Source organism: Phoxinus phoxinus, assembly GCF_949152265.1.
Source record: "Phoxinus phoxinus genome assembly, chromosome: 16".
Lineage (NCBI taxonomy): Eukaryota > Metazoa > Chordata > Actinopteri > Cypriniformes > Leuciscidae > Phoxinus > Phoxinus phoxinus.
In genome coordinates this window covers 32,575,780-32,599,212 of record NC_136891.1, presented here as the reverse complement: position 1 = coordinate 32,599,212, position 23,433 = coordinate 32,575,780, and the positions used below count along the sequence as shown (strand labels likewise).

The following is a 23,433-nucleotide window of genomic DNA, read 5'->3' as shown; positions in this document are numbered from 1 at the left end:
TCCCCTATTAGCCACACGCTCAATACAGCTGTGCTCACCTCTTTTATATCACCACTATACTGCAATATCACAAATTAACATTTTATTAAGGGAAAATATTTATCCTGGAACTGATTATTGGTCAATTTCTAACCATCTTGTATATAAGCTCAGCATTTTATACATGTATTCAAATATCTGTATTTAAATAAATGTATTAAATACAAAAGTAGCTGTTAATGCACCAGATATCATGTTCTGCTAAAATACATTTTAAATACATGTCTGGTTCTTGTTAGCATATACAGCTCTCTACCATCTACATCCATTTCGTAGTCACATTGTTATATATGAAGTCACACTTATGATAAATAGTCATAATAACGAGAAAAGGTTGCATGTGTGAGAAATATGGTTGCAACTGTCAGATATAAATTACATTGTAAATTACATAAACTACATTGTGAGGTAATATATGATGTCAAAACTAAGACATAAAGTTGTAAGATATTTTGAAATAACAAAAAATAAATATGCAATGATGAGGAAAAAGTTGAAATTGGAACACAAAGTCACAATTATAATAAATAATTTCACAATTACGAAAATAATGTCACAATAACCTTTTTATTTTTTCACTCAGAGCAAGGAATGGGCAACAGGCAACACATCTGAAAGCACATAATTCTCTAGAAAGTCATTATATTGCGTATCGGTATAAATGTTCTGGAAATACTGTAAAAAACAAACCTGTAATTTTTAAGGTAAACAGCTAAACACATACTTTTGGTCATTTAGTGATCTCACAGCTAAAACCATAATTAGACAGGCAAATATTGTGGAACATATCAAATGCTATAAGTAATATTAAAGACACACAAAACAAACCAAAGTAATTAAGTTATTAAATATGAATTTTTGTCAATTGATGCTTCCTGTCCAGCTGAGCTCTTTCCTGATTTCACATCCTACAACTATGCATTCTGAGCCCTCAAACATTACAAATCTAATATTTTACCATGTTTTTGCATGCTTCCTCTGCTGTATCTTGCTGTTCGCTATCTCCCTCTCTTCTCTGCTAATACCCTGGCGCCCAGCAGGGCCTTGCGCCCCACTGTGTGTCTGCCTGCATCTCACGCTCATTAAGATTAAACATGGGACTCTACCAGTGCACAGGCAGAGCTGTGGGCATGGAGGTAACCCAGGTTCATGAGCTGATTGTGGCAATTATGATTTTATTTTCTAAAGCCCCTCAGGTGCCACGGGAGGAACATGAGCGCGACTCAGTGTTTAATACAACACAGTGTTCCTCATGCAAATTCACGTGTCCCACTCCTAACAAGTGGGTTAAAAAATACGCTGTTCTGCCGAGGCTGTTTGTCTTCTACATCTAAACTTCAGCAAATCAGAAAAGCTTCAGTTTCAGACAGATTATGTAATTGACATATTATGTTATCGTGTCAATTCTTATGTCAATCAGAAAGCCTAATTCTTCTTATGGGAATTTCAAAAGGGTTTTTAGAAGAAGATATTTTGAAGAATGTTTGAACAGTTTTTCTCAATGAAAGTCAATGGGGTCCAATCATTACTCGATGGGCAAAAAACATTGAGCCATCTAAAAAAAAAATGTTACGCAGAAGAAAGAAAATCATGCAGGTTTGGAATGACATGTAAGTGAGTAAATGGTGACTGAATTTTTTTGGAGATATCCCTTCAAAAGATTTTAATTATGCACAGTCAGACCTCGAACATGAATTTTTAAACCGTCACATGCTTTTAAAAGTAAGCTGCTTACTAGTTGCTATAGGACTGCATGGCAGTAATGGGCCTGTCCAAATACCCACACTTGCGGTCTTGGCCACTTGAGAGCATGGTGCACGCAACAAGAAGTAAGTGAGCAAGACTGTCCCAGGTCTGAAAAAGTGAATCCACAGACACTGAATCCACACTATCTCTAATACCACTTCGGATCGGTCTTTGAGGGTAAAGCGTATCCCATCATTCATCACGTTCAGGAACTTACGTGCCCAGATTTCGCATCATGTCCAGGAAAACTTTCTGGTGTAAGTTTAATTAATTATAGATGTTACATAATAATTTGTTTGTAAAATGAAGTGTTCCACATTTTATTGGTGCAGAGTGCAGCGATTATGTTTGTAAAACGTTTGAAAATGGAGTGAAAATGAAAACATTTGCGATGATTCATGCACACTTGAACACTTTGTCCAAATTACGGAAATGCGTCTTGGAAGTAGACTAGTGGTCAAGTGCAAAGATTGCAAGAGTGGCTATTTGGACAGGCCCTATGTTTTACATGCTGTCTGAATCGGAAACCATTGTATTCCTTAGGTCCCTAAAAACCCATGCGAAATTCCCTTTTTCTCTTTTATATACAGCACATCTCAGTGATGCTGCGTTTGGCTGCCGTCGCAATCTGCCTCCCTTCACAGGCGACTCACTATAACTCATTAAGCATCTAAGGAGAAGGGGGTCTCGTCTCAGTGTAATAATATCTCATGCTTGGTTAGAAGGCGGCTGCATAATTAGAGGTAGGAAATCTGACGGATGGGGGAGCGGGGTGGTAGGACGCTGAGCAGTGTGACCCCACTGACCTTGTTATCATTATGGGTGGCAGGGTTGACCAGTCCAGCCCCTGCTTCAGCAAGCAGCTGTTGCCTTTAATGGCATCATTTGCTCTTCACCTTGTCACCCCCGCTACCATTCTCTCTCTAACTCTCTGTCTTTTCCTCTCTGTGGTATCTCGTCTCATGGTCAAGGGCGGTTGAAATCACGCCAAATCTGACTGGCAGCCTCGTCAAGGTGAGGTGGATTGCTCTGAAAATGTTTGTAAAGTCCATCAAAAAAATGTTTTAATAAACATTTCCAAACAAATTACATATCTTCCTTTCTGCACGATTGCAAAATATACTAAAGTATATACAGCCCTAAAAAGTATGTGGAGACTTAAGGCACATGTGTGGATAATATTGCAATATATAACAAAATATCAACACAAGTTGCATTAATCATAAAGAAAGATATATATATACATATATACATACACACACATATATATATACACACACACAGTCACACACACACACACACACATATATATATATATATATATGTGTGTGTGTGTGTTTGTATATATATATATATATATATATGTGTGTGTGTGTGTGTGTATATATATATATATATGTATATATATGTGTGTGTGTGTGTGTGTATATATATATATATAGGTCAAACTGCACAAAAAGATTTTTTAAGTTAATTTACATCTGAGAAAATTCCAACATAATATTTACAGATGCCACTTGCTTTGCTATTTTCTTGTGATGTGTTATTATGCAATGACATTAAGCCATTTGTGAGACAGAAAGAAAGAAAGAAAGAAAGAAAGAAAGAAAGAAAGAAAGAAAGAAAGAAAGAAAGAAAGAAAGAAAGAAAGAAAGAAAGAAAGAAAGAAAGAAAGAAAGATTGCTTAACGATCTAACAACTTTTTGTGCAAGTAAGGGTGACAGAGACACAGATGTTCCTTTTGTTTTTCTCCATTACAATTGCTGGAAATATTGCTCGGTAGCTGCTTGACAAATGTATCATTAAAAATCCAGCACGACTGGCTCGCTTTCGTTACGTGTGAGGAGGTACATGAGCGAGCACGTGGTGGGTAACTTTCAGCTTTAAGAGAATGATTCTCCTGCTGTGGGATTAAATTGAGTTCTCTGGTAGCTTGATGAGTCAGACTCATACGCACACAGTCTGAGGCAGCCTGAAGGCCAGGCGTCACGGCAGACTCTCCTGAGCTCACTGAGTTTAAGTGGCAGTTCGGAGCATGGCCATCTGCACCATTTGGGTCAAGGACTTTGCGTTTTGATGTGCATATAAGACCATGCAGTGGTTAATGCTATAGGTGGTATCTCAGAGTAGTGAGGGTTTGGGAGAGATCCTAAGCAGGTGTACTGTCTGAGAGATAGGGAGGGTGAAGCGAGAGAGAACAAGAACGAAAGCTGCAGTGCCGCAGTGCTGGAGCTCACCTTGTCAAGCCACTCTCTGTGGGAAGGCCTTGCCCTTGCAAACAGCAGACCACCAGGCGGGCATCTAAACCATGCAGAACCGGAAATACTGACTTATTAAAAATGAATATTTTGGGTTTGGTAAGAGTTAAGCTCAATCGACAACACATCAATGCATCACATTGATGCCACAAAAATATTTTTTGACTCGTCCCTCATTTTCAATGCAAAAATGGAGGTTAGAGTGAGGCAGTTACAGTAGAAGCAAATCGGACCAATTTTTTGCATATTTAAAGTCACAATGTAATGGAAGCAGCGACAGACCAAGTCTTCCATATTGTGAAGTAGACCTAAATATAAAAAATATATAAAAAAAATTAAAAGCACATGACTTGGTTCAACCCATTTGTATTGAATCGAGGCAGATCTGAATGCAAGCTTTTGAATATTATTTCATTAAAATTATCAAACCAAGTCATCTCCATTTTAAAGAAAGATAGCACAAGCTAAAATATTGAAGTAAGTTATATTTAAAAAGAGAGTTTCTGACCGGAAGATCAGATTGAGAGATTCTGATTTAAAATTACACTGATAAAAAACAAGCAAACCAAAACAGTCTATGCATGGACAAATTGCTGACAATAAGATCATTAAGACATATAATAAATGCAAATTTCATAATTTCCACATTTTTCCATTCTATAATCGTGTTACAATGCATATTGTTGTTGCACGGTGCACAGGTCTGGTGACAAACAATAAGTAGGCCTATTTGTTTACCGCTTGGGAAAATTAACTTTTACTAATTTTTATTAATTAATTTGTACTATTTGTACACCCAGTTTTACTAAATACCACGGTTAAACTATGGTTAACATACTTAATACTTAGTTAGCAAAACCATGGTTAATTTTTACCATTGTTTTTTTTTGGTTTTATTTGGTTAATTTTCGTAAGGGACAGATTGGAACCTTCACTTCCATTGTAAGTGCCTCAATTGTTTGTTTGTTTTTTAAGAAAATAAGAGTTTAAATGAATACTGTAGTGATCAACATTATGCCACAAATGTTGTCGTTTCAGCTTAACTTGTATTTAAGTTGTTTGTCTTTATTGTACCGCCCTTCCGCAGAAGCTCGTTCGCTCTGAAGAGGCCTCCGCCGAGCTCACCGGGGTAGTGCGCTCCATATGTTTACTTCTCTTGGGTGTTTCTTCTCCTTTCCACTATTTTGCAGCCTCTGATTCCGGCAGCTTCAAAGAACAACAAAATAAACACAAATGCAAACTTCTCTCTTCGCATTAGCGCATCACAACAAGAAGCTGCGAGGGATTCTGACAGGATCTTCTCTGTCTTTATCGCAAGAGATATCAAACAGTTAGACTAGTTCTGAGGCAGCAGTTAGTTAGGCTGATGCCGCTCCAGACAGCTGTCATGGAAACAGATGTCTGTTCGGTTACAAGCTGCAGCTTTGCTCCCGTGGTAACGGCTTTGATTGTGACTCGCTGTGTCTGCTCCGAATGTGGTTTCCATTGAAGTCCCTGCACAAAGAGCCCTCATCGTGTGATTGTTGGATTCATTAGTGGAAATTCCCCTACACTTCCTTCCAGATTTGAGGGCCCGAGTCAGCTGTGACATGGTTTTTGAAGAGAGCAGAGACCAGATGTGCTGTAATGATGGGGTGTTTTTTATGTGTGTGTGTGTGTGCCTCCTCCTTCCCTTAATCTCCAACAAATTATCACGGTGTCTGATTATCAAACAGCCTTCAGATGAGATCTAAACGTTAGCAGTTGAAACAACCAACTTCCATAAATATTACAAAACGAGCTAATCTCCATTCTCCATTAGGCTTGAGGACAGTTTTCAGATTCCCAAAATATAGGCTACCTTTCATTTCACTGTACAAGGTAGGCTCAGAAGAAGCTCTAAATCCTCCTTGTTTTCACCAGGCAAGGACAGTCTGAGTCTCCTGACCTATAACTGTTGTCCGCACATCCCGCGCTGAAGGTCTTGGATCTCAGCGGGATTTCAGAGGAGCCGAGCCCGGCAAGCGAAGGTCAGGACGGACCGCACTGAGGCCCTTGTGTTGAGATTCTCACCTGTGTTTATTTCATAAAAGAGAAGATGCCTCCAACTCCTTCTCAGCCTGCTGTGCAGCTTATCTGTATTTAAGACAACACTCAAGGCTTCTGTCTAGACGCAGGCTTAAAGCAGAGAATCGGACAGGACAGTTATAAAGCTTGAGAAAAGAATATATATACAACACAGAGAATTTCTGGAACATGCATGGACAACAGGCTAGGACTCTCACTGTTCAATGTTAAAGATTAGTTGACTCAAAAATTAAAATTCTGTCATCATATACTCACCCTCATGTCATTCCATACCTTTTCCATCCCTGCAGAACACAAGCTATTTTTTTTATTGATAAACTTTGAGACCCATAAACATGTCTTTCATTGTATAGATTTGGAACATGGGGATAATAAGTAAACATTATTTTGGGGTAAAATATTCCTGGAAAGTTTAGTAATCCTTCTGTGTAAAACACTTTGAAGGAATGGGATGACGCTATCCCCAGGTATCAGGAAAAATACTAAAAACTATTTATTTAGGATAACCATCATGTACATCAAATAACCCAAGTGAAGAAAGGAAAGACTCACTAATAACTAAAAGCAAAGCTTGTTTTTTGTAAAGATAAGATCTAGTCCATCAAGTGTTCAGCATGAGCTGCAGCGACACCTGCTGTTCGTGTCGAGGCATTTCAGCATTAGTGCATTTTGAAGCAATGATGATTTTTCAACTGAAAACACATTTGTGAAAAGAGCAAGATGACACATTCACAAAGATAAGGATCAATAATACATTACCGTGGCACAATATTAGTCATGTTGGAAACTAACAGCGGTACACTCACTACAATTATTTTTTGTCACTTGTAATGCACACAAAAAAATGTCCTAAGTGGTTATAGGCTAAAAGAGTTTCTGAGATGGAGAAATAAGTACCAGGAATCAATCTCAGGAACATGACAATTTAATTGACAGAACAAATCAAAAACAAACACTTTAGATAGGCATGACTCTTCAGAAAATAAGAAAACTTGTTTCAAGTTGTTTGCAACATCACAACAACACTAGCAAAACAAGATCAAAATAAGAAAAAGTGCATTAGCCATCAAGGATAAACAAACTAGAGCCTCAGCCTAGGCACTAAAACACAATGCATCATTATAAAATGAATGTGACAACAGTGTGCTAACATGGGGGCTTTGCTGCTCCCACCCTGGACAGTCTGTCTGCCTCCTCGTTGCCTGTGTACCCAGCATGACCTGGTACATGCATCTAGAAATGAGGAATAAGAGAGACATTCACTGAGAGAGAGAGAAATGTCACTGGATATACCATGCATTTGTTTTATTGTTCATTGTATAATGCCAAGCACTGATGACAACATTGGAAAGCGAGCAGAAGGGTTCTGATGTTTACTGCTGTAATGACACCGTCCTAAAAATGTTTGTACCACAGAAATACATGATATGCTACAAACACAATTGTTCCTTCAAAACTGTAAATATAAAATTAAAACAAATAGCAAATAATCTGCAGGTATCTCTCAACTTCTCAATTAAAGTTATGGCATAGTCTTCAATAGATGAAAATTTGATTTATTACATATATTGATTTCATGTTGTTGGAGTTGGACTCTGTAACTGAATTTATTATTTTTTTATTTTATCTGACACTGTCTTCATGTTTGATTGTAAAGTGCTACTAAAGTTATCCAGCAAATATCCTAAACGTTTTGATCAAGAAGTACAGTATATGTGAGTGTCACTATAACCACAGCGCAAGCGTGTGGTGCTGACGGAGGAGCCGGCCAATACCGATCCAGCGTTCTGATGCAGAACCTGGAAGAGCTGCAGTTGGATTGGATTTCATCAAAAAATATCTTAATTTGTGTTCTGAAGATAAACGAAGCTCTTACGGGTTAGGAACGACATGAGGGTGAGTGATTAATGAACAAATTTGAATTTTTGGGTGAACTAACCCTTTAATCATCTGAGATATTAGCTTTACCAAAAATTATTCAAAGAGATGCAAGACATGTCTCATTGCGTGTTTATCAAAATTGATGGACTGAGAAAGTCTACAGCTGCACATTTTACATGCTAAATATAATGTTTATACACTAACTAAAGGTTGGGATATCATGCTTGAAACGTACAAGTTATACGCACAGAATAGCAGATGCCATGTTGCACAGATAAAACATACCCATGCGACCTCAAGGTCTGCATTTAGTTTATCCAGCTTCTGGAAGTCGTCCTTGTTGATTATAACCCCACCACTTTTAAGTCTCCAGCCATTAGTCTTCCAGGTCTTTACCCAACTTGTGATGCCTTTGTAAAGCAAAAAAAATTGTGTGTGTATATATATATAATAACAATAAATACATTTTAAAAAACAAAAGTATACTACTATACTGATTCATTTACCAAGTTTTTGAACAGAAAAGCAGGGAGTGCATACCATTAATGGTGAACTTGCTGTCCGTGTATAGCACAATCTTTTTAAAATTCATTTCTCTGGCCTGCTCGAGTGCCTTGCATGCAGCCTGTGATTAAATGTTTAATGATACAGTTATCGATAACAGGGTATAAGAAAGAACTCAATGTTTATGAGCACCTCACAATTTTTACCTGTAATTCTGCTCTTTGGTTGGTCTGCCTCCCTGAAAGCCTCTCAGCCACATTACTGAGAAAAGAATGAAAAGTAAAAAAAAAAAAATGAAAATGACATATGTATGTATACATTTATAAAACTAAAAATATTTATTTTGCAGTGAGGCAAGTAAAAATGTTGAACTATAACTATTTGTTGAACACTGGATATGAAAGGATTGTTGTCTGAACTGTTTGTTTTTCCAGAATGCCGTTAATCACAGATGACTTACAGTGGATGATCTCGACCCCAATATACACCAATTCCTGCACGTGCTCCTTGTCTTCCATTGGCGGAGCAACATCCATCCGTGTACACCACTACAGAATCACCTGAAAAAAAGTAGCCCATTTCATTTAAAGGGATGGTAAAATGCCCTTTTCACAAAAAGGAAAATAAATCTCTGATGTCCCCAGAGTGTGTGTGTGAAGTTTTAGCACAAAATACCCCCACAGATATTTTTATATAGCATGTTAAGGTTGTCACTTTTTGAGGGTTTGCAAAAAAGCACCGTTTTGTGCCTGGCCCTTTAAATGCAAATGAGCTGCTGCAGAGGGCGGGGTTTCAAGAGCGTGTGTGTGTGTGTGTGTGTGTGTGTGTGTGTGTGTGTGTGTGTGTGTGTGTGTGTGTGTGTGTGTTAGCAGCTGCGATTACTTCACACACACACTAAAATGACAGAAACTGTTCTGCCTTTAATGTTAAAACGGAGTCAGACAAAGATGGAGAGACTCAAGAAGAAGTGACAACATGTAGAAGCAACAGGACGTCTCTGAATGGTTAGTTGATGAGTTTATGTTGCTGATGTGGAGTTAACTATCTTCAATTAGCATATTCTGTCATGGTAATCTATAAATCGCTCGTATAGGAACGTTGTTTATGCTCAAATAGCAACATTACACACTAACTAAAGTTAGAAAAGTGAAATCATACTCAACCACCCCTTTAACTACGATAAAACTTACAACGTTAATATTGGTCTACTAATTCTGTTTTGATATCATTTTAAAATTTCCATGATCTCCAACGAGACTTTAGTGCACACAATAGTTACCCATATACGTAAATCCATCACTACTGGCTGCAGCTGCCTTTGACACTGGGACCTCAATGAGTTTCACTCGTTTCGGACAGGAAGGTCCCTCATCTTCAGAGTCCTCATGGGCTCTTTTACTTCCAAGGGGTACAGCCATCGAGGAATCAGGCACGTTTCTAGGAGGCAGGACCTCATAGTCACATCCTTAAATGCAAATGCAAAAATAATGTCAATCACTTGCTTTATAGTATAGTTTAGCAGCCTCTCAATACATAGATACGCATTTATCAGTGTAGTAGTTCTGGGGTAAATTACTGCAATGTATATTGTGGTATTCTTTATCATTAGCCGATTTTATGGCCTCATATTTATTAAAAGACCCAATGAAACATTTCATTAGTTATGCCATTTAATAAACTAGAAGGCAAAAAACTGTTTCAGAATGCAATATATGATCATATCACAAATGGAGGCACATCTCTCCCTCCTGTATACTTTCCCTTGTACACCTGAAATATTGATGATGCATCAGATCTTTAAAGGGGTGTATAACATCTTTGATATTACCAGCTGGTCTCTCAAAAGATGGTGCTGCACATTGGCTCCTCACAAAGGCCCAAGCATCCTTTTCAGAGCCAAACTTCTTGTAACTTGCATAGGGAAACTTATCCACCTGATGTTTACATTCCTCCCTTTAGGAGAGAAATAATGCGTGGTCATGCAATGTAGTGCAACAACAAACGCTCACAAGTACAGATAATAGTCATATAGCTGTCTGTTCACCATGTTTGGTAAACTCCTGGTTTGAATCCTTTCCTCACAGCGTAGAAGAATGATCCTTTCTTGCCCATCTCTTCTGCGGCGTTACAGAGAGTCCTGCGTACAACATTGAGAAACCCAGGCAATCTCAACATAGTCTGCTCAGAGCAAACATTACAATATCCGTAAGTCGTGGCATTTGAAATGTCAATAACCATAAAAAAAATAACCTGACAACGAGTTTCACAAAATGCTTATGGATCCAACGGTTTTGACTTTCGCCAGCAAAACCGCCACAGATTGTGTACACCCACGTTAAAAGTCGGCTGACCAAACGCTTTTCAGGTTCACAGCTGCTTCTTCTCTTCTCACATTATAATCGCCAGTTTCAGTTCATAGTGCCTTACTGCCACCAACTGAAGTGGAGTGTGGTGGACATGTTGGAAGAAGGAAGGAGACAACACTGAGATAAATATATAATAATAATAAAACAGCTATAGAAACATTGAGTTTCATGGCCTATGTCTTATTAAATGTGGACGTTCAGAGCAATATTATGTAGATGCTAGTACTACTCGTTCAGAGAGATATTTCATTTTAGTGAATCGAAAACAGCCCGATTTCAAAACATATGACTCTTATGAGCCGATTCTTTTTTGAACCACAAACATACAGTGCAACAGCGTATCTCCCAAACGAATGACTCGTATGAACCGGTTCTTTTTAGTGAATCGTAAACATTCAGCACACCAGTACGAACGAATGACTCTTATGAACAGACTGTAAAAAATGGGTTATGAACATATTTGTAGTAAATCATTCCAAAAAAGGAAACGAAGTCGTGCTTTAAAAAAAGATATACTTTTTTTTTTTTTAAATAAAAACTCCATTTGAGAGGAAAACTGTAAAACATGATTCGACATGTGTTTTTAAACTTCTTCATAGATAGCAAATATCCAGAATCCCTGAGACTATTTATTTATAATACTGTATAATGATGTTCTAAAGTTAATAAAATTAACAAAATATTTTAACTATTCCTTTACACAATGATAAATAAGAAGAACGAGCGCCCTCTGCAGTCGAGGATGATGATTAACATTTCCCATCATGCAACACACCAACGCGCTTTTACCGGCCTCTCGCGAGAATACGGCCTCTTCCCAGGCCGTCGTTGAAAGAGGTGAGTCTACTGAATGTGCCCAGCTAAATGGATTTCAAGTTAAAATGTAGAAAATAAGTAATATTTACATCCACGCATGAGCTTTATATAATGTTTTCACTGAGATGCGTTAGATGCGAATATATAAGTAAATGGATGGCTATTTTAGAAAGAGGAATTTATACATTTAAGATGTGCTAGCAGACGTGTCTGTACTACGGTATCACTGCGGCCCATGTGCTGGTCTAATATGCCCGAAAGTGCCTCTATTAAGTAAAGTACTATGTCTCGAAGACTTATATTTGAGATAGAATTAAACTTGTAATGTGAATGTAGTGATTCTGTGCTAGCTAAGCAATGCTAACGGCATGCTAAGAAGAACACACTTGGAGTCAGGAGAAATGTTTTTCTTGACGGTCACGTTAGCCGCCTAGCCGGTGAATTACTTCGAACAGCCGTAGTTAAAATTTTACATTTGAGATTAATAATTCGATTAAATGCCGAGACATTTAGGTTAATTTATTAAATTGTTTCTTATGAATAGCATGTCACCTTGCTTACCTGTATACGTTAGACGCATCAGATTGTATGTCATTTTTGAAGGGTAGTTAACTCAATAATTTTGTTAATTTACTCGCCTTCATGTTTTTCCAAACCCATGACTTGGATCTGTGTACCACAAAAGATGTGCGTAATGTTATGACCTGACATCCTCAAACTCTTCACATTAATAATTCATAAAATATTAGTAGTAAGTTGAGATTGAGGGTGTCAGTTTGCAGCATTCTGTCTAAAATCTTATTTTGTGTATAACGTTAACCGTGAAAGTTTAGGTTTGGAGCAAAGTGAGGATTGGTAAATGACACCATATTTTTAAGTGAACTAGTCTTACTATACTGTTTTTTTTATTCTTACAAGTCTGTTTCTGTGTTTCAGACACAGGCCATGTTCAGTACCAGTGCGAAAATAGTGAAGCCGAATGGCGAAAAGCCAGACGAGTTTGAGTCTGGCATTTCCCAGGTATAATTCAGCAACTCATGATTTTTAAAAAAAGTGTAATATGCATGCATCTGTGTCCTCTTCGACCGTTCTTATGATAAACTTCAGTCTGTCTCATGCAGGCTCTTCTTGAGCTGGAGATGAACTCCGACTTGAAGGCTCAGCTGAGGGAGCTCCACATCACTGCTGCAAAGGTAACCATTGGATGATAACCATTGCAATAGTTCAGCTACAGCATTAGTACGATAAATAGCTGTTTGAACTGATGATTTACATAACCAACGTGGACATCCTGTGAGATGGCTCTCATGTGGCTCTGTCCGTGTGGCGTAAGGGAGCGCAGCACTTCGGTGCCGTGACGTACAGTCCCGTTCCACGACGTTGGATAGCAAGCTTGTCCCCGGCCTCTGGCTGGTGTGGACGGCGTCCTGTATATTCCTACATCTTCCCAGAGCCCTTTGGGCCGTTACTGGGGAGGTAAACCATGCAGTGTACATGCCCTCAACTGTAAAAAGGAAAACTGAATACTAAATTCAGTCTTTTGTAGATTTATGCATCTAGTGGTTGTTCACACTTCATTCTCTCCTCCTTGCAGGAAATTGAGGTTGGTGGTAGCAGGAAAGCGATCATCATATTCGTGCCGGTGCCCCAGCTGAAGTCCTTCCAGAAGATCCAAGTGAGGCTCGTGCGTGAGCTGGAAAAGAAATTCAGCGGCAAGCATGTGGTGTTCATCGCACAGGTAAGACTCGTCCCTTTTTAAGCATCTGATTTTTAGTATAGAAATAGTGTTAGGTGTGCTGTACTTTGTATTTATTGATGTTATACGTTTAGTTGCTGCTAAAACTGTCCTCTAGTGTTTAGTGCAATGTTTTTTTTTTTTTTTGTCATTTGAGGTAGAATTTTAATGCACTCATTAAATCCAAATTAAACATGTGGCTTTTAGTCCATGTCTGTTTGTTTGAGGCCATTGTTTATGCTAGTGTGATTCTACACATTGAGATGTTAACATTCAAATGCTCTTTAGATTTTAAAATTGTGCATACCTGTGAACTTTGACTGGACAACTAAACACTTAATGTCCAATCCAGTGCTATCTAGAGTAAAACATTTATTTGTCCAGTCACATTACGCAGGTATGTTCTATTAAATTTAAATGTCCAAATTAAAATGCTCTTTAGATTTAAAATGCTCATCTTCACCTTGCACTGACCTATTGGATATTTCTAAAAAGGTAACAAGCCCTTTTATATCCTGCCAAACATGCACAGTGTTGGCACTGGACCAGATAACACTTGTCAAGTCATTTCATTGGTCCTTAAACTTTGACTTGAGTATGAATATTAGCATTAGTGTGATTTTGATTTACCGACGTGGACATCCTGTGAGATGGCTCTCATGTGGCTCTGTCCGTGTGGCGTAAGGGAGCGCAGCACTTCGGTGCCATGACGTACAGTCCCGTTCCACGACGTTGGATAGCAAGCTTGTCCCCGGCTTCTGGCTGGTGTGGACGGCGTCCTGTATATTCCTACATCTTCCCAGAGCCCTTTGGGCCGTTACTGGGGAGGTAAACCATGCAGTGTACATGCCATTTAGAGCCACAATAATGTGATGTTGCCTTAAGAATTAGGATGTTGACAACTAAATGGTTTTAATCTTGATTGATCTTTTTTTCCAGAGAAGAATCCTGCCTAAACCCACAAGGAAAAGCCGCACAAAAAACAAGCAGAAGCGTCCCAGGAGGTAAATGTCGTCTTGTTGCATTTTGGAAGCTGTGTTTGCGGAGTCAGGGTTAGTAGTGCTCGCTTTCTCAGTGTGAATTTGCCTACCATATCCGAGTTGTGCTGATTGGCCTGTTAGCGTATCGTAAACCAACGTGGACATCCTGTGAGATGGCTCTCATATGGCTCTGTCCGTGTGGCGTAAGGGAGCGCAGCACTTCGGTGCCATGACGTACAGTCCCGTTCCACGACGTTGGATAGCAAGCTTGTCCCCGGCCTCTGGCTGGTGTGGACGGCGTCCTGTATATTCCTACATCTTCCCAGAGCCCTTTGGGCCGTTACTGGGGAGGTAAACCATGCAGTGTACATCCAAATCTGTTATTTAGGATTTTTCATCTTTTTAGGTGACATGAACCTAATGTTTTGTGGATGAACACTAAACTTGTCCACTTAATCTGTCTTCTCATTTAGCCGAACTCTGACTAATGTGCATGATGCTATCCTTGAGGACCTGGTGTTCCCCAGCGAAATTGTTGGCAAAAGGATTCGCGTGAAACTGGACAGCAGCAGGCTCATCAAGGTCCACCTCGACAAGGCACAGCAAAACAACGTTGAACACAAAGTGAGTACTACTCTTCTTAAAAGCAGTAACCCAACGTGGACATCCTGTGAGATGGCTCTCATGTGGCTCTGTCCGTGTGGCGTAAGGGAGCGCAGCACTTCGGTGCCGTGACGTACAGTCCCGTTCCACGACGTTGGATAGCAAGCTTGTCCCCGGCCTCTGGCTGGTGTGGACGGCGTCCTGTATATTCCTACATCTTCCCAGAGCCCTTTGGGCCGTTACTGGGGGGGTAAACCATGCAGTGTACATTATTAATTATGGGATTGATGAATTATCAGGCAATCCTAATTTGATTTGTGTGTGTATGTAATCAATCATTCTGCAATGGGCTTTATTCACAGCTGCACTACTTCCTGAACTTTAGCCAGCTCCTTTGTTTCCTGTCTGCCATTATTGGACGGACTGATTAATCCAGGTGTGCCTGAACAACAATAATCAGGCACACCTGGATTAATCAGTTTGTCCAATAATGGCAGACAGGAAACAAAAGAGCTAGCTAAAGTTCAGGAAGTAGTGCAGCTGTGAATAAAGCCCATTGTTTTGATCCTTGACTTAAACTGGAGATGTTAACCGTTTGAAAAACCCATCAATTAGAATGCTCTAGCTTTATTTTCAGCACTCTAGATTTCAATTTATAAGTGACTCGCAATTTCTTAATTGGTCTTTTCTCTGAATATTAATTTTAAGCTAATTTGTGGTTCTTGTTTCAGGTTGAGACCTTCTCTGGTGTCTACAAGAAGCTCACAGGCAAGGATGTGATATTTGAATTCCCGGAGTTCCAACTGTAAAGTGCAGATGACAAAATAAATTTGTTTACTGTCATGTTCCCTGTCGTCTTTAAATTATTTTACAAAGTCATTGAGTGACTTCTGTTTTTTTTGATATATGTGGTCTTATGAGTAAAAGCATTGAATGAAAGCATTGTGGCAGAAAAAGATGGTGCTCTGAAGTGCTAAGGAGGATTGCTATGACTTCACTCTTGTCTGCACAGTATTAATGTTTATCAGATTGCAGTGTCACATGTGTTGGCCCTGTTTTTAATGGAGGCCACAATGATCGGTATCTTTTATAGTGCTCAAACTCTGGCCTTATCCTGGGTCCCAACTGATATAGATCTAAACCAGTCCATCTGTGGTTATGGTGGTGACCATTTTGTCAGGAGTAACACTGATATCATGTTGATCAATGCCCTGTACTAGTGTTGTAATGGATGCAAGATCAAAGCAAAAAAAATTTCCAGCCATTTAATTATTGAAAGATTGTATTTCCAATGCAACAGGTGAACGAAACTATCCTATTTTATAAAACATGTAGGCTAAGCTTGGTTCATTTTTCAGTGGGGTCATAAACTAGGTTATTTGGTTTTCATTATTTGAAAATATCCTAAACTAAATAAGAATTTTAAAGTACTGTGATTTAAAAAAATAATAATTCTATAATTGTTTCTGGATTCAAGCTTGTATTGCCCCTTTCTGTGATTGCAGTATTTCAGTCTGTATAGACCATATAAAATATGCATAATTGTTACACAAGTAATTTAACGTGATGGTAAAGAAATATTCAACCACAGGTTAAAACATATTCAGATTTATAAAATAATACAAAAGAGAAACTAGTTATTGTGCAACAGAGGGCGCTGTTTTTCCACAAAGACTACATTACTGACATGGTGGGTAAAGAATGAAGTTCCAAGTAATAGTAAGCCAGAAATTCAGTACATATAATATAATCTACACGTTTCTGTTCTTAACTCGAGTTAGCACAACTAATCCGCGATTGTATTTAATAATGCATTCTGTATTTTAATATTTAACGTGACAGTTGTGCATCATAAATGATGGACTTCGCTCTGTTATACAGTTTGTTTAGGAGAGGGTTACGTTAGTCAAACATTATCAGACTATTATATCGCAGCAAGTTAGCGCTTCTCTACCGTCCTCTTCTTAGGTCCTCGTAATCTTAAACAAGAATTACATTTGAAACAAAAAATTATTAGCTTAAATATAGTTAGCATAAACATGGCAAATCGACCAATGCAGAAGGCGGCCAGCAGTCAGCCACATTTCCTGCAGTTCAACAACCTCGCGTGTGAAACAGCTGGAGGAAAGGTGAAAACTGCATTTCAAATATAATAAACAATGCCATATCATTTGATGAGATTTTAAATATGTTCTTTGTTTCATTGCATTTGCTAATAAAGTACTAACGTTGTCATTGAAGGTGATTTTTGCCACAGATGAGTGGTTTGCCCCTGCCAGAAATCTATTGAAGGTAAAGTCATTTTGCTTGTACTCTGGAAATATTCATGTATTCAAACTTTTCTAGAATTATCTGATATTAAAAATGTTGTTCTAAAATGACCTGAAGCGAGACCCTCCAGAATTCATAGCCTCGGCGTTTACTGAATATGGGAAATGGATGGATGGCTGGGAAACCCGGAGGAAAAGAATTCCAGGTATTAGTCCATTTTCACAAATCACAGTTCACTGTGAAATAGGGCTCTGTGTGTTCCTCATTTCTCTCTAATGAGCGCGTTCCATTGAACCTGGATGAGTTAGAGCAGAATAGCTGCCGGCTACATCCTTCTATCATCCATCCAGTCTCTCTGAAGATCTGTAAAATGAACTCGTGTGTGAGAAAGATGTACTGCAACACTGAGATGCTTCCTCATCTGATCAGAGTTTCAGGGCATGTTTTGTAATCTTAAAGAGTGCTCCGTCTGTACTTACCACAGATTTGGTGATCTCATGAAAGATGCATGTGTCTCTCATCTTGTGTTAAAGGTCACGACTGGTGCATTGTACAGTTAGGAGTTCCAGGAGTTATTCACGGGTTTGATGTGGACACATCGTTCTTCACGGGGAACTATGGCCCATACGCCTCTATTCAAGTGGCCTGTCTTGGTAGGTATCTAGCCGTGGCCTGGAAGCATATATTAAAGCATAATGTTTAAGGTTACCTTGATTATATCTAATATGTCACTTCTAAATCAGATCAGATTCCATCGTTCACTCTTGAAGGAGATCGTACAGGCATGGCAGCTTCCCCAAGCCAGTTTGAAGCTGTGGCTAAGGTGTAAAATATCATATTGTGTTAGATCATGCATGAAATCTACAGTCTGTGTTTCTGAGGGAAGAGCACTCAGTCTGAGTTTTTGTTGAACAGCTGAACTCCGACAGCTGGAAGGAGATTGTCCCGATGACAGAGATGAAGCCGGGTTACTCTGAATCATGTCACAACTACCTGAGTGTCACCTATCCACACAGAGTTACCCATGTCCGCCTCAACATATATCCAGGTAATACATGTTCCGCAACATGAATCATTCGATGCAATTTTAAAAAGTGACGAAACAGAGAATGTGATCATTCATAATAATAATAAAAAATTGCCTGGGGAGAGATGCTACAACGGAGCAAAATCTTAGAGAGCCATTTATTTTGTAAAATGAATACAAATGAAGGCTTGTAAAATGATAATAAAATATTAACGTTTTATTTATATACCACCTTAAAACTGGAGAGTGTGTTTTTTCCACATTTTTTATGTGGTTTACTCATTTTTCTTAGCGGATGATTTCTTGCCCAAGGTGCCTACAGGAAAAGATTCTTTCAACGAATTGTTGAAAGAATTGTAGATCTGAATTAAAGCTGAAGTGTGTAATTTGTAATTGAGTTGCCAAACAGAAAATAAATATAATAGCCTGCCATTGCGGTCAAACTGTTAGTCCTGAACTAAACTATACTTTAAAGTGCAACTTTTTGCAAGTATGCAAGTATTTTTCCCCACAGGGTTTTAAAAAAAGTCTTAATGTAAATGACAAACTTTGATTTGAAGCATAAAAGTATTTGAAAATCTGACAAAGAGACAAAAGGTACAAGAATGAGTACGGTACCTAATGGCTTTAATGAGGGGAAATAACCCCATAAACCCCAATTATGTGAATAACATAATTGAATGTAAAACGATGGAGAAATATAAAACTATTTATTTGATGTTGACTCTATATAGAAACAAGATCTTTAATGTTTATATACACTTTTATGTTCTGTTGACTGTTGCTCTCTGTTGGTTGAGCCTATGTGTTTGTGATTGGCTGGTTGGGATGCTTAAACAAACAAAGCAATATTTTGCTACAGTGTTTACACTTTTTTTGGAATATCAACCCACTTATAGTTGTTTCTGCATATTAAAATACAATGTCAAAAAACATTTCAGCTTTCATTTTTTTGTTTGATGTTTGCAGATGGCGGCATTGCAAGGCTGAAAGTTTATGGCATTGGGAAGAGGGACTGGTCCACCGTGCCTGGCCAAGACCTAGTGGACCTTGTTGCCCTGGTTAATGGAGGCGTATGCGTAGGCTACAGCGATGCCCACTACGGTCACCCACGCAATATTATTGGTGAGTGATTCTTGACAAGTTGAGAAACATTTTAAAGAGGCATTATGTTTTTTTTTTTAGTTGAGCCAAGAGAATCCTCTTAAATGCAGACCGCTTTTATAGACAACAATCTCTGCTTTCAATCAGGCGTATCATAAAAAACAATCCATACTTCATTTTTATGAATACTAAACTTCACTTCCTTGAAAGATTTTGAGATCTAGATCAGTGCTTTGTGATTGTCTGAATGTGTGCTTCTCCATAGCCCTAGGGAGAGCTGACAACATGGGCGATGGGTGGGAGACAGCCAGACGCCTGGATCGCCCCAAAGTTTTAAGGGTAATAAAGCAGTCTTGTCATTTTAGGAAACTTCATAGATATCAGTCATACCCCACACCGGTCCCATGTATTGCTTTCCAGGTGGACGAGAAAGGCATATTGCAGGTACCAGGCTGTGAGTGGGCTATTCTCAGACTAGGACATCCTGGCATCATAAGCAAAATTGAGCTAGACACCAACCATTTTAAAGGTACTAGAAGTATTCAATATTATTATTTTTTTTTTTTTTTAAAGTAGGCTAACTCTTATTTATTGCATTTTCTGTCTAAATGTTTTCCATCTTAAATTACTTTTGTACGTTCTATTCATAAAACAACTCCTGAAAGAAATGCTTCTATTATAATAGAAATATTAGTTGATCACCAAATCATCATATTATACTGATTTCTGAATGATCATGTGACACTGAAGACTGGAGTAATGATGCTGAAAATCAGCTTTGCCATCACACGAATAAATACATTTTAAAATGTATTACAGTTTTTTACAATCGCTATGACAGTTTTTTCAATACATTTAACAATTTTCCTAAACTCTTAACGCACCAACACACCTAAAACACACAATTGGCAAAACGGTTAATTTCATGCTCAAAATCACACACTGTAAACTAAACTCCAAAACTAATTTTAAAAATACAATAATACACTAACACAATACACTATGTCTAACAAAACACTGCAAACATGTTTCAAAATCAAATAATTACTCAAAACACTAACACATGTTCTCTTCCAACAGGAACATTTAGTCAATCATAACACAATGACGGAAAAAACACTAACATCAGCTGAAATGACAGAAACTGCATTATTTTATGTGTCGGGTCTGCCCTTGTATTGTATTGATCATAGATTGTGTTTTGCACTGTAGTTTCTTGTGAAGCCTATCTATATTTTAGTTTTGTTGGGTTTAGTAAATACATGCATTTTGTTTCTTTTGCTGCAGAAATTCAATACAAAAAACGAATGACCATCTCAGAGTAGCTTTATGTACAGTTTATAAAAAAATAAAAATAAAAAGACAGAGACAGAATTCCTGCAGTAAAGACTTTATTTGCAAAAGGACATTACTGCAAGATATACCTCTCCATTGTCCTGGTCCTTGCCCTTTCTTTCTTTCTTTCTTTCTTTCTTTCTTTCTTTCTTTCTTTCTTTCTTTCTTTCTTTCTTTCTTTCTTTCTTTCTTTCTTTCTTTCTTTCTCTCTTTCCTTCTTTCTTTCTGCTGCTTGTTCCTTTTCCACACAAGATCAGCCCAAAGAGTCCTCTTTTAGAACATATGGTCATGCGATTGAAAGAAACTCAACACTTGAGTGTGCTTCCTAGATGGGAATCATAACTTCAATAAGCTGTTTCTCAGTAGCAATGAAATAAAATAAAGGGAATATATTTGTGTTTCAATTCACAATATGAACAGCTGTTCACTTTAGCCTATATAAGTTATGTTTAGAACATGATGTTATCTGTTCTGACATACAGTGTGAAAGCATTTGTAAAATTGGCAGTAAAATTACATTGTTTTGGTATTGGTTGAGCTTGTGTGTAAAAGAAGTTCAAGCATTATAAATTTGTGTTAACTGTATGCATTTTGTGTCAAAGCAACAATAAATGTGTTAATTGTATAGCCTACAAAGACTGATGTTGTGCTAACCGTGTTAAGAGTTTAGGAAACTTGTTAAATGTATTGCAAAAACTGTCATAGCGATTGTAAAAAACTGTAAAAATACAAAATAGTTATTTTAAATTGTAATATTATTTCATATTATTACTGTTTTGGTTAGCATTAGAGTCTTTATTTTAAAAACATTAAACAAATCTTACTGACCCAAAACTTTTTAACTCTAAGATTGAAATGTGCTTTTTTGTATATTGGCTATTTAAAAAACAACTATTGTCTTAGGGAATTTCCCAGACTCCTGCAAGATCGAGGCCTGCAGTTTGACCCCAGATGAGGAGAACCGTTTAACTCTTAGCCAGTGGCGCTCTGACAAAAGCCCCAAGTGGAGAATCCTCCTTCCTCCTCAAAAAGTATGAATTGCACACATTTAATTTGCCTTCATCTTCAACTTTATTCCTGTTTGTTCTCTGTAAATGTGATGCCAATCTTCCTCATCTAGCTGAAGGCAGACCACAGGCACTTGTTTTCTGGGGAGTCTGTGGTGCATTGTGGGCCTGTGAGTCACGTGCGTCTGGTCATCGCTCCTGACGGAGGGGTCAGCAGACTCAGGCTCTGGGGTCGACCGGTGTCCAACAACGTGACTCACCCTCAACCAATCTCCAAACTGTGATGCCATCATGTATCACGGAAGAGTGAAGCTCATGACATTAGCTGTGGTATAAAATATTAACAATATAATGTTAATAATTGTGGTAATTACAATACTATATACAAGTATATAGTACTTTATACAATTACTATACTATACATTTATCTAATAATAAATCATAACATTTTATTGTCAATATAATTTTCTCATGATAACTAATAAAATGTGACTTCACTAATTTTGTTTGCCTCGTATATTTTTCTAAATCTGACATTTTAGATATAAAAATAGTTTTGAAAATACTTATTCTGTCATGTGAATGTTTGCCCGGATCTGTTTTAACTTTTAAAGCAAACAAAACAAAGTTGTGAGCAAATGCTGTCAGTAAAACTGTCTCAAGTTCACCAACATGATTTGTATGTCCATAGACACATATTTACTCCACACATTGGAAATATACTGGGAATGAGCCAATACAAAGTATAATATTTTAACAACTAATATTTTTTGTAAACATTTGAAAAGTTCTGCTTGCATACCTCAGAAACAGCTCTGGGATATGATAATAATTATTGTTATACTTAAAATAATTCATCTAAAATTACAAAAAATAATCGTAGTTATACTACTACTAATAATTCATATTATTTTAGTATTTTTTATAATGATTTTTAATAGATATTTTCTCTGCTTTCAACAAAAGTGACATTATAAAAGGTATAGTTATTATTATTTTTAAACCATCATGCCTGATCCGTCCTTCTTTGATGGGCAGTATTTTCTCAAATATTTCTTTGACATTTTTGTTCTTTGATTTTAAAAAATATGTCTTGAGTCAAGAAACGAATTGGAGCTTATCTCTATTTACATGAAAAGTTGTTGACATATTCCTTTGACGGCTCTTCCACGATGTGCTTATCCCTCGGAACAGTTGGTTAAAAAAACAAGGTGGGATTTTGACATTCAATGACATGTCTCAAACTTTCTGCCATTTACTCTGTACAATTGCACAGATCGCTTCTGCAGATGCAGAGATTTTCCATTGAGCTGTTTCCCCCCCAATCATTTTGTCATGTTTCTCCACAGATTAAGGCAGCGGTCCATAGCAGGACAAATTGTGTCGGCATAGTTGATAAGGATTCTGCAGGAGTCGAGTGCTATCAGGTCAGGCCTTCTGTGCCCCAGCCATATACAAGACAGTCAGGACCTCATTCATGCACAACACATGTCACTGTTCATGCAACCGTTCCAATGCAAATTGTTGCATTAAATTGAATGCATAAGAATGATTCTTCACATTCTGCTTGTGTTTCATGAATGAGGTTTAATGCGCTGGACACATATATTCATTGAATCAGAGTGAGAAAAGATGTCACTATTTTTTACAAAACAATAAACTAAATTCATATTAGGATTGCAGCACGGAATGAC

At 37.8% G+C, this 23,433-nt stretch overlaps 3 protein-coding genes across 4 annotated transcripts; 2 read left to right on the top strand and 1 right to left on the bottom strand.

Moving 5' to 3' along the window:
* Positions 1-7,019: 7,019 nt before the first annotated feature.
* Positions 7,020-11,002, bottom strand: rnaseh1 (ribonuclease H1). 2 transcript variants are annotated; one of them, XM_079639746.1, is made up of 9 exons: positions 10,746-10,998; positions 10,540-10,632; positions 10,324-10,448; positions 9,775-9,960; positions 8,956-9,055; positions 8,702-8,756; positions 8,532-8,616; positions 8,277-8,401; positions 7,020-7,343 (listed from the first exon to the last, which is right to left on the bottom strand). In XM_079639746.1, the coding sequence occupies exons 2-9, from the start codon at positions 10,605-10,607 to the stop codon at positions 7,257-7,259; spliced, it is 831 nt and encodes a 276-aa protein (XP_079495872.1). In that variant the 5' UTR covers positions 10,608-10,632; positions 10,746-10,998; the 3' UTR covers positions 7,020-7,256. The 2 variants fall into 2 exon arrangements, with proteins under 2 accessions (XP_079495872.1, XP_079495871.1); XM_079639745.1 differs by having other exon boundaries at positions 10,540-11,002.
* Positions 11,003-11,598: 596 nt separating this feature from the next.
* rps7 (ribosomal protein S7) lies at positions 11,599-15,838 on the top strand. The gene is made up of 7 exons (XM_079639747.1): positions 11,599-11,698; positions 12,614-12,697; positions 12,799-12,870; positions 13,272-13,415; positions 14,352-14,416; positions 14,866-15,016; positions 15,727-15,838. The coding sequence occupies exons 2-7, from the start codon at positions 12,623-12,625 to the stop codon at positions 15,802-15,804; spliced, it is 585 nt and encodes a 194-aa protein (XP_079495873.1). The 5' UTR covers positions 11,599-11,698; positions 12,614-12,622; the 3' UTR covers positions 15,805-15,838.
* Positions 15,839-16,658: 820 nt separating this feature from the next.
* On the top strand, positions 16,659-22,238 carry allc (allantoicase). Its single transcript, XM_079639744.1, has 11 exons — positions 16,659-17,124; positions 17,237-17,287; positions 17,384-17,471; positions 17,800-17,919; positions 18,010-18,089; positions 18,182-18,314; positions 19,263-19,418; positions 19,663-19,736; positions 19,818-19,926; positions 21,636-21,763; positions 21,853-22,238. Exons 1-11 carry the CDS (start codon positions 17,035-17,037, stop codon positions 22,021-22,023), a joined length of 1,200 nt encoding a protein of 399 aa, XP_079495870.1. The 5' UTR covers positions 16,659-17,034; the 3' UTR covers positions 22,024-22,238.
* Positions 22,239-23,433: the final 1,195 nt, after the last annotated feature.